Source organism: Amphiura filiformis, chromosome 1 (genome assembly GCF_039555335.1).
Source record: "Amphiura filiformis chromosome 1, Afil_fr2py, whole genome shotgun sequence".
Taxonomy (NCBI): Eukaryota; Metazoa; Echinodermata; class Ophiuroidea; order Amphilepidida; family Amphiuridae; genus Amphiura; species Amphiura filiformis.
In genome coordinates, this window is record NC_092628.1 from 61,004,511 (window position 1) to 61,016,551 (window position 12,041).

At 36.7% G+C, this 12,041-nt stretch overlaps 1 protein-coding gene and 1 long non-coding RNA gene across 2 annotated transcripts in view; one reads left to right on the plus strand and one right to left on the minus strand.

Moving 5' to 3' along the window:
• The window catches only part of LOC140150325 (uncharacterized), a 444,264-nt gene that overhangs the window by 14,209 nt on the left and 418,014 nt on the right, over window positions 1-12,041 (plus strand). The window lies entirely within an intron of this gene.
• The window catches only part of LOC140168337 (aqualysin-1-like), a 42,634-nt gene that overhangs the window by 6,133 nt on the left and 24,460 nt on the right, over window positions 1-12,041 (minus strand). The window contains exon 6 of the mRNA XM_072191712.1: window positions 267-508. Within this exon, the coding sequence (XP_072047813.1) occupies window positions 267-508 (242 nt within the window). The remainder of the gene's footprint in view (window positions 1-266; window positions 509-12,041) is intronic.

Sequence of the window (12,041 nt, forward strand, 5' to 3'; positions counted from 1 at the left end):
GTGAAGGCTGTCACATTTCCTGCATAGTTTGAAGAATTTCTAGTGGACCTAAATGATATCAAGATAACAGTGAAAACCCGCAGTATCAAAAATGGAAACACATTTTATTTTGTATCAATCCCGGAAAACGTGTGAATATGGCTTCCTTTTGGGTCACGGAAAGGGCATGTTAAATGGGTGATTTTAAAAGAAATTTTAAATTACACCTAAATGAAAGTCGAAAAGTATGAGCTGGAGGAATCAGATTGGCAACAAAACAGACTCACCTCTGGTGCCCTAGCTGGAGAATAATAGCAAGCATTAGCATTGTCATTACCAGCTGCCACGGACACCACAAAACCAGCATAGTAAAGATTCCTAACAGCCAGGTCCTGTGCATTGGATGCACCTCCACCTAATGACATGGAAACTACGGCAGGCCTTAAGCCGTAATATCCCACGTAATCCATAGCTGTAATAATTAAATAAAAGCTAATAAAGTAATGGTAGTGAAACACTGTCGGGGACACTGAACAGGAAAGTCAAAGTGTCAACAAAGGATCGATTGGGGCCATTGAGGCTCTCCATCCGGATATCCGTCCACATGTATGAGCTGACAAAATGAGCAGCAACATTATATCCACGGATAGTTAAAGATCGAGATGGGAATGAGATATGTAAGATATGATGGCTTCTGCAGACTAGACCAAAAGGAACACGACAGGACATGCCAAAGGCAATTTGGGCTATTTCACGTTAAAGGCTTAATGTACGATTTCCTTCCAATTTTAAATTTGTAATTATATACTCAAAATGCTGAAATAATACTAGTAATAATTATCGGGAATGGTTTCTGTCCATTCTGAGCTGAAATAACGAGGTAAATTGAAAGAAACACTGCTTGTTATTTTGGCCGTTTAACACGCAGTTCTATAGGAGGACATCAAGTCATAATTTTTGAATTATGACTTTATGTCGAACTTTGCTCTGTTTACCTACAAACACAACACATTTGGCTGATTCCATTTAGGTGCAAGTTGTGACATGTGTAAACATTACAAATATGCCAAAAAATCAGGTTTGAAAAAAATTAACCAAATTCATATTATAAGATCGTACATTATGACTTTAAGTGTGCACTTTTCAAAATGGTGCTTCAGCATTTCTGGTTACCTGAATTTGGAACATTATATATTGTGGGTGATTTCATTAGATGTGTGTTATGGAGGAGAAGCTACAGGAGCATTTCATTAAATTCTGACAACTTTTTGATGGTGAAAGTGTGGATTTCATGCCTCGCCAAATAGCTGTGACCTGTGTCTGGATTTACATGTGCCTTCATTAAAAGTAAAATACAAGAGATGGTATGCTTTTTTAGCAGTATTTGTGTGTAATAACATCTGATGAAAACTTTTAGTCTGATGAAGATAAGTGTGCTGCTTGAATATCAGTGAAAAAAAGTGCAACACTGATTGTTAAACAAAATGTCCTCTCCAGACACCCATACGTTGGAAAGCTCAGAAAACACAAGTTCTACTGAAAAATATGGGCATTTGATAATATTTAATTAAAACACATCAGAACTAATATTTATGATAAGAAAAATGATTCAAGAGGATATACTGTAAGAGTTTCATGTTTTTTCAATAATCGTTTAACTTGCTTCTGGATTTACAGAAGCCCGCACTTTAATTTTTAAACAAAAATGTCATGTAGAATGATTAAAAAATGTGTATTATAATCTGATGAACAATGTAAACAAATGCAAATAATTTTGACCCATACATTATTTGAACTACATAGCACTGAAGTGGTTAATGTTATTTTGTTAAACAAAATGTCCTCTCCAGACGCCATGCATTTTCCCATTGAAGCTTTAGTGATGCATTTAACAATCCCTCATTTCAAATCATTAGTTTTGGTTTCTCTTTTGTTCAGAAACCAAAAATCAAAGGATTAAAAAGTGGAGATGAACTGGTCTGCAATCATAACACTATTGTGCTGGGAGGACACAAGAGGGTATATATAGGCTATAACCAAAAGTATAATGGCCTATAACCATACGTATATAATAGCTTATTGTGCTAACATTTTCATTATCGGATATCTATCAACGCGGGCGACAGTTGCTCTCTTCCGTAGGTGGCACACTTTCATGACACCTTATAATCCCGGGCTTATACGAGGCCTACATGTAGAAATCATGTGCATATATTGAGGGGTGTCGGGGGGGGTGTTTTGTTTATTTGTCTGAAATATAAACGATGCATGATGATGTGGATGATTTGATTATGAATTACATTATTCCCCGGAAAGCACAACCCATACCTCTTACCTATGTTCCCTCCGCCACCTATATATATCCTCCTCCCTCCCCCTTCCCCACACTCGATATCGACTCTTCCCTATTATTCCACTCCACTCTTGAGCTCCCTCTCCCCTCCTTCCCTTCCCACTTCCAATGCTCTCTCCCTCTGTTTCTCTTTCTCCCTTACCCTTACCCCCCCCACACACACACCCTCTTTCCCTGACTATCTCTTCTCTCTCTCTCTTCTCCAATGAATAAATGAATAAAAGTCAATTTAAACCAGCTTTCTATGATATTGATCTTCCGTCATGCGACATACACATAAATGGAGTTGTGTATAATAGTGTTTATATCACTCAAGTGTCTCTTATATCACTCAAATCAAGTGTCTATTGTAATTTCTGTGGAAATATTTCGATGGTCTATATATTTTCACAGTGAAATAAGCTAAGGCTATTTCGTAGTCTCAAGTCAATGCTTTCAAACTAAATCAATGCTTTCAAATGTAGACTGCTTTGTTCGACTTCTCTGCTCGTGAATATTGCACTGCGAAATTTAAACATTTCTTTTGTATACTTAGATCAGGTAACTTCAAATCCTGTAATTTTCTTCGTCACACCACTGAAAAGAAACTGAAACCAAAACCGAAACTACCTGTCAAAAATGTTTAGTTTTAAACAAAAGGTAGAAACAATGAGTTCGATATCTTGTGATTCAATGGTTAGGCAGGACAATAGGAAACCACGTGACCAAAACCAAAACCAAAACTAAAACTAAACATTTGAAATGAGGCAATGTTATTGATGATCCCACGCTCTGATATTTTGGAATTGAATTTTGTACATCATGAAGTTCTAAAAATCATAGAATTTTTATGAATTTAAGGACTTCTAATTTTGACCCTCTGTGGGACTGTAAGTGTACACTTAACGTGAAATAGCCCATTTGTCAAAATAATGTTGAAAATTCCCCGCAAAATCCGCGGTTATATGCTGCTTAGGGACGCAACATTAGATTCCCCCCCCTGAGTATCAAATGGTGCGTCCCTTAGTGCAGGAGAAATGTTTAGTGGAACATCACAGGGGAATACATAAATCTCTAAATACATCAAACAAGAAGAGCCCTCAACGTTCCGCTTTCAATCATTTTGTATTGTGATGTGCATTACTCCAGTGCTGCGCCAGGTCCTATATTGCACTTTCCTGTTGTGTATACATCACATATACATATAAATCGAGGGTTGACAAACAGAAGGTCTTAACTCACTTTTGGCCATGTTGAGATTTTGGTACCAAAATAATCTGTAATACCCACAGATTCTTAAAATCATAAAGCCTTAACTCAATTCAACTTCCTATTGCATCTATAGCACAATAATACTTGGTCACATCTCAATGCAAAAAATATTATTTTACTCATTTTTCTCAAAAAGGCACTTTTTGAGTTAAGGCCTTCTGTTTGTCAACCCTCGAAATGTGAAGGCTGAAGGCTATCATATTTTCACTGATTTTCATTCATATTCAACTTATTTTCACCGTTAAACCAGAAACTTGGTATTTAACATACATACATAAATGTTACTTTTCATAAGTTTTGAATAAATTTAAACCAAAGTAACATTTGTGATGACATAACAGTCAATATTATACCCAATATATGTAAGCCTGCTGTCAGAATCCAGGTGGATCTAGGGCAGGTATGTGGCTGTGGGTCAAAGTATTCTGAGCAAAGGCAGACTATAAATCATATAGTTTATAAATTTAGCCGAATCAATCTCTACAAGGCAAAGTTACAAAATTTGCATGGTAAAAAATGTTTGTTGTTTTTGGGTATGAGTGTTGTAAATTTAATTTACTGTCATTAGTTTGGATCACATCCCAAGATCAATAACATTAACACAGAAAAGGGTCAATGAACTGAGAACTGTCATTGTAATGCCATACAGCAGGACCAATGACATGTCTTGTTACACACTAAACAGGGGGCAAATGTCTCTGCTACATCTCTTAGCCTCCATGCACTTTCATGACTATTAAACCAATCAACTATTTGACAACCTAGTGTACAAGAGACAGCATTTAATTCTTACCAGTATTTTCTCAGACATATATTTCATGCTTCAAGCAACATTTTACAAACAGATACTGGGTGTTTTGATCAGTGTGGGCCAATATGTTCCTGCGGAACAAAACAGTGTAACCCCGGGAATGACCATTATTCTAAAACGGTTTATCGTATGCCAAATTTGCGAAATGAATTGGCAGTGCAGTATGATGGCACATTTGTTGTAGAACTTTCCTGTAGCAATGGTCCCATTGCAAAACCATATTGATGTTGTGGCGTACGTTTAAATGAAAGTAACCCAAGATTTGAGTAAATCCTATCGACTTGTATTCAGTTTTTACCTCCTACAAATGCATGATACAAAAAAGTCTAATCTAATGAGAACACAATTCCTCCCAGCAAACACAAAACGTTTTCGACATAATTCGCAAAAGGTTATAAAAGGTTGTCAGAAAACGTTTAAATGTCGGGTTGTAAAAAGGGTACATTAATGGTATAACACGTTTTCATAACATTAAAAAACATTTGTTGGTAATTTACTGCACAGCAAACACAAATGTTTTACAGAAAACATTTAAATGTCGGGTTATATAAAGGGTCTTATTGAAAGATGTTATTGAAAGGGTGGAAGGATATAAATATCTTGGCCAAACAGTGAAGATGGAGGACAACACCAGGGAAGAAGCTCTGATCAGAATAAAGGCAGGTTGGAGTTGCTTTGGAAGATTCAAAGACATTCTATGTGATAAAAAGCTACCAATGCATCTGAGAAGTAGAATATTCAACCAGTGTGTATTGCCAACAATGACATATGGGGCAGAAACATGGACAACAACCAAGTACCTCGAACAGAAACTACAAACAGCCCAAAGAGCAATGGAAAGGAAGATGCTACACATTACCTTAAGGGATAAAATTAAGAACACTGAAATAAGACGTCAAACTCAAGTCAAAGACATTATGGTGAAACTCAAAGAAGCGAAATGGAGATGGGCAGGTCACCTGGCACGAAGGGAAGATAACAGATGGACTAAACGGCTAACAGAATGGCAACCAAGAACAGGCAAAAGATCAAGAGGAAGACAGAAGAGGAGGTGGCGTGATGACATTACTGCCTACATGGGACCTACATGGACAAGAAATGCAAGAGACTGAGAACAGTGGAAGAATCATGAAGAGGGCTACGTCCAACAATGGTCGAACACAGCCTGGTCAGTGAGTGAGTTATATAAAGGGTATAAAAACGTTTTAATAACATTCCAAAAACATTTTTGAAAACGTGGTACAAATCATTCTAAACAGAATGTTATTTTGGGGTTGAAAAAATATTTTGCAAAAATGTTTGCCCAAAATATTTACAATAACGTTTTTAAAATGTTTTCACGACCTTTATATATTCCGACATTTAAATGTTATTAAAACGTTTTTGTAAAAAACATTTTAAGAACATTTTCTTTGTTTGCTGGGTGCAAATATTTTAACATAATGTTATTTAAGTGTTGACAAAATATTTGGTCAAAAATGTTTGCAAAAATAATTTACAATGACATTTCGAAAACATTTTAAAAATATTGTTGTAGTGTGTTTTCATACAAAACATTTGAAAACGATTTCATGACCTTTATATAACCCGACATTTTAATGTTATTATAACGTTTTTACCTAATCCAAAACCCAAAATATAACTTATTTAAAACATTTTAAAACGTTTTTGTGTTTGCTGGGCTTCCATAGATACTGAATACGAGGCAAAAGCATTTACTGCAACTTTCAAATATTGGGCTACTCTCATTCTAAACGTATGCTGCGACATACTATTCGCTGTAGAAGTGACGTAAAGCTAAGCTACAATTGCAACAGAATACAATTTTTGAATAGATCGCCCTGCACTACAACGTTCACGCGGTACATATGCATTGAACCATAGATGTCAAAGAAATGCTAATCACTCGCACCTGTAAGATTAGTGTCTTTGAAAAGAGCGTTATTGTATTCAGTCTATGATTGCAGAAATACATAGGTGATGAGCGATTGGGGTATGGGTGCAACCTGCTTGTAGTGCAGGGCGATCTATTCAAAAATTGTATTCATCTATAATTGCTATGGTAGGTAATCCGATTATTACATCACTTCGACGGCGATATTCTGCTCAATGCTTTATAATTTTTTATTAGATTTTGGAATAATGGTCATTAGAAACAGATCACTTCCTCCAAACGGCTATACCGTACAGTGTACTTTGTGTCAGTACTTAAGGGAGGGGGAATGGGCAGACTCCAAGACCAAGATATATTGATGAAAGAAATTGTAAGCTATCGGGTCAACCAGATAACATTGGAAATTTCCTCCCCAAAATGTTAATTTCATCTCTTTCAATTGCACTAACGCTTTTTGGATCGAATGGCTTGCCATACATGAAAGTTTGTGAATTTTTGATTGACAGCATAATATTTAAATATTTAGCTTCATTAACAGTAAAGTCTAATTTAAAAGACTATGCGCACATGACTTTACTGCTTTTCCCGGCTGCTTTTAAAGCTTTCTTCATAATATGGACGGTTGCAACGTAGAAGCGTCTGATCGGCACATTGATCATGAATTTTGTAAACACAATCCAACAGCTGTTTCCCACTTCCGGGTCAATCAGCATAAAATTCATTCATAAATTAGTCAGCTCCGCCCACCTCATTCCAGTATTTCAATTTTACAGGTCCACTCGTATGGACGTAAGCTATAGATAGTCGTCAATCACAGGACGGCTATCGGAAATATGATTGGTGGAATATTTGTTCCATTAACCAAATTGACCAATAGAGAAGCAAGTCTCATCGAATCTGACCTTGCATAAAAAATGGAAAATGGCGTGCTGTTCAAATCATATGTGGTCAGTTTTCCGACAAGGATTATCCTCCAAATAACGCAAAAGGCAAAGTCAGATCATAAAATAAAATAATCGCAAGATTCCTCGTTTCATGCAGTAACAGCAGTGCAGGGTAAGTAAGAAAACGTGAATAAACAAATTGGCCCCAGAAATCGATGTTTGAACCCAATAAGTACAAGTTCGGGGTTTTCGGAGAAATACGCATAAAAAATTGCAACGAGTGTCAACTTGTAATGTAATAATAATATTCTCTTTGAATAGAGATAAACTTGCTTTTGCAATAGACCTGCCATTTAAGGAATGAGTTGTTGCGCCATTTTGATAAGTACGGTTTTCTTGCTTTATAAAATACACGTTTATTGAAACAAGCTCTTTCAGAATCAAAATCATTTCGTCTAAGAATTTCCCCATCGCAGTACAGCATTCAGATTCAATAGAAGTTAATAGAAGTTTCCTATTATATAATTCTGGGAGAATCAAGTAAAACGCCTTGTTGAAGTGCAACCGTCGCGTTCTACTGTCTGTCCAATAGATACCCAGTTTTTGTTAATGTTACTTATTTGAAAAAATATCCACTTTCAAAGAAAGTCATGAAAGAAAAGTGTTAACATTTGCTGAGACCTAACGTTTTTTTTGTGTTTCCAAATCATTGAGTGAGAGTTTACCTGAAAGTCTATTGAAATTGGAAGGTTTTACTCAACACTTTAAAAATAATCCGGTAGAAGTTGGGTACCATTATTTTTGGAAGGTCTCATTATATGGATTTGTAGGTATGGTGATTTTGGAGAGTAAATGGATGAATAGTAAATTAATTATACTCCTCACCAAAAGCATTTCATAAAATGCAGACAGTGTCCGTGTTTCTTAAGTGTTTCTTATAGTTATTGGCATATTTATCCTTAGTGTATTTACTCAGTGATCCCAGCTGTCCCTCAGCCAATTACAACAATTCGACGCGGTATTTGAATCTTCTTCTGTGCATGCTTGTGGCATGGCAGAGAGTAGATATTCTTGAGAGGGCACTCTATTCACGCCTCGACCCATTAATATATTATATGTATTATCAAAGTACTTGGAATAGCAATCCGGTGAGTTCACTGAACTACGCCCTAATACTGATGGAGTTTTAATGGCGTTTAATGGCGTTTCTCCTCTCCATACACAGATGAACAAATACAATAGATGAAGGTCAACACGTATGACCTCCTATGTGACATGTTATATGTGATGTACACAAACCTGAATATCATAAAGATCAGTATTCGTATACTTATGGCCTATAACCATACGTATATAATAGCCTATTGTGCTAACATTTTCATGACACCTTATAATCCCGGGCTTATAATTACACCCGAGTTCTATATACGAGGCCTACATGTAGAAATCATGTGCATATATTGAGGGGTGGGGGGGGGGGGTGTTTTGTTTATTTGTCTGAAATATAAACGATGCATGATGATGTGGATGATTTGATTATGAATTACATTATTCCCCGGAAAGCACAACCCATACCTCTTACCTATGTTCCCTCCGCCACCTATATATAACCTCCACCCTCCCCCATCCCCACACTCGATATCGACTCTTCCCTATTATTCCACTCCACTCTTGAGCTCCCCTCTCCCCCTCCTTCCCTTCCCACTTCCAATGTTCTCTCCCCTCTGTTTCTCTTTCTCCCTTACCCCCCCCACACACACACCCTCTTTCCCTGACGATCTCTTCTCTCTCCTCCAATGAATAAATTGAATAAAAGTCAATTTAAACCAGCTTTCTATGATATTGATCTTCCGTCATGCGACATACACATAAATGGAATTGTGTATAATGGTGTTTATATCACTAAAGTGTCTCTTATATCACTCAAGTCAAGTGTCTATTGTAATGTCTGTGGAAATATTTCGATGGTCTATATATTTTCACAGTGAAATAAGCTAAGGCTATTTCGTAGTCTCAAGTCAATGCTTTCAAACTAAATCAATGCTTTCAAATGTAGACTGCTTTGTTCGACTTCTCTGCTCGTGAATATTGCACTGCGAAATTTAAACATTTCTTTTGTATACTTAGATCAGGTAACTTCAAATCCTGTAATTTTCTTCGTCACACCACTTAAAAGAAACTGAAACCAAAACCGAAACTACCTGTCACAAATGTTTAGTTTTAAACAAAAGGTAGAAACAATGAGTTCGATATCTTGTGATTCAATGGTTAGGCAGGACAATAGGAAACCACGTGACCAAAACAAAAACCAAAACTAAAACTAAACATTTGAAATGAGGCAATGTTATTGATGATCCCACGCTCTGATATTTTGGAATTGAATTTTGTACATCATGAAGTTCTAAAATCATTGATTTTTTATGAATTTAAGGACTTCTAATTTTGACCCTCTGTGGGACTGTAAGTGTACACTTAACGTGAAATAGCCCATTTGTCAAAATAATGTTGAAAATTCCCCGCAAAATCCGCGGTTATATGCTGCTTAGTGCAGGAGAAATGTTTAGTGGAACACCACAGGGGAGTACATAAATCTCTAAATACATCAAACAAGAAGAGCCCTCAACGTTCCGCTTTCAATCATTTTGTATTGTGATGTGCATTACTCCAGTGCTGCGCCAGGTCCTATATTGCACTTTCCTGTTGTGTATACATCACATATACATATAAATCGAGGGTTGACAAACAGAAGGCCTTAACTCACTTTTGGCCATGTTGAGATTTTGGTACCAAAATAATCTGTAATACCCACAGATTCTTAAAATTATAAGCCTTAACTCAATTCAACTTCCTATTGCATCTATAGCACAATAATACTTGGTCACATCTCAATGCAAAAATATTATTTTACTCATTTTTCTCAAAAAGGCACTTTTTGAGTTAAGGCCTTCTGTTTGTCAACCCTCGAAATGTGAAGGCTGAAGGCTATCATATTTTCACTGATTTTCATTCATATTCAACTTATTTTCACCGTTAAACCAGAAACTTGGTATTTAACATACATACATAAATGTTACTTTTACTAAGTTTTGAATAAATTTAAACCAAAGTAACATTTGTGATGACATAACAGTCAATATTATACACAATATATGTAAGCCTGCTGTCAGAATCCAGGTGGATCTAGGGCAGGTATGTGGCTGTGGGTCAAAGTATTCTGAGCAAAGGCAGACTATAAATCATATAGTTTATAAATTTAGCCGAATCAATCTCTGCAAGGCAAAGTTACAAAATTTGCATGGTAAAAAATGTTTGTTGTTTTTGGGTATGAGTGTTGTAAATTTAATTTACTGTCATTAGTTTTGATCACATCCCAAGATCCAATAACATTAACACAGAAAAGGGTCAATGAACTGAGAACTGTCATTGTAATGCCATACAGCAGGACCAATGACATGTCTTGTTACACACTAAACAGGGGGCAAATGTCTCTGCTACATCTCTTAGCCTCCATGCACTTTCATGACTATTAAACCAATCAACTATTTGACAACCTAGTGTACAAGAGACAGCATTTAATTCTTACCAGTATTTTCTCAGACATATATTTCATGCTTCAAGCAACATTTTACAAACAGATACTGGGTGTTTTGATCAGTGTGGGCCAATATGTTCCTGCGGAACAAAACAGTGTAACCCCGGGAATGACCATTATTCTAAAACGGTTTATCATGTTTATCGTATGCCAAATTTGCGAAATGAATTGGCAGTGCAGTATGATGGCACATTTGTTGTAGAACTTTCCTGTAGCAATGGTCCCATTGCAAAACCATATTGATGTTGCGGCGTACGTTTAAATGAAAGTAACCCAAGATTTGAGTAAATCCTATCGACTTGTATTCAGTTTTTACCTCCTACAAATGCATGATATAAAAAAGTCTAATCTAATGAGAACACAATTCCTCCCAGCAAACACAAAACGTTTTCGACATAATTCGCAAAAGGTTATAAAAGGTTGTCAGAAAACGTTTAAATGTCGGGTTGTAAAAAGGGTACATTAATGGTATAACACGTTTTCATAACATTAAAAAACATTTGTTGGTAAAAGTGCAATAATTATGTGTACCCCGGGGTGAATTATAGGGGGGCAAAGATTTTTGGCAGGCCAAAAGGGGGCAAGCATTTTTGGCAGGTCGAAAGGGGGGGTCAAGCGATTTTTGGCAGGTCGAAAGGTAAAACATTTGTGTTTGCTGTGCAGTAAGGGGTGGTGCAATTTTTGGCACAGATATTTTGGGCACCTTTTCTATATTACGCCCTAAAAAGGCGTAGGAAAATGTTACGAACACGTTCAAATATGCAAAATTTCCTGCTCGCTGCGCTCGCATTATATGTTAAGACAATTTAAGGTTTTAAATTCGGGTTCCCCAAAATCTTGCATGTGTAAGGGGGGGGGGCAAAGATTTTTTGGCACGTCAAAAGGGGGGGGGGGCAAAGGTTTTTTGGCACGGCCAAAGGGGGGGGGGGCAAGCGATTTTTGGCAGACCATTTTGAGAATTCACCCCCCCGGGGTACACATAATTATTGCACCACCCCTTACTGCACAGCAAACACAAATGTTTTACAGAAAACATTTAAATGTCGGGTTATATAAAGGGTGTTATTGAAAGATGTTATTGAAAGGGTGGAAGGATATAAATATCTTGGCCAAACAGTGAAGATGGAGGACAACACCAGGGAAGAAGCTCTGATCAGAATAAAGGCAGGTTGGAGTTGCTTTGGAAGATTCAAAGACATTCTATGTGATAAAAAGCTACCAATGCATCTGAGAAGTAGAATGTTCAACCAGTGTGTATTGCCAACAATGACATATGG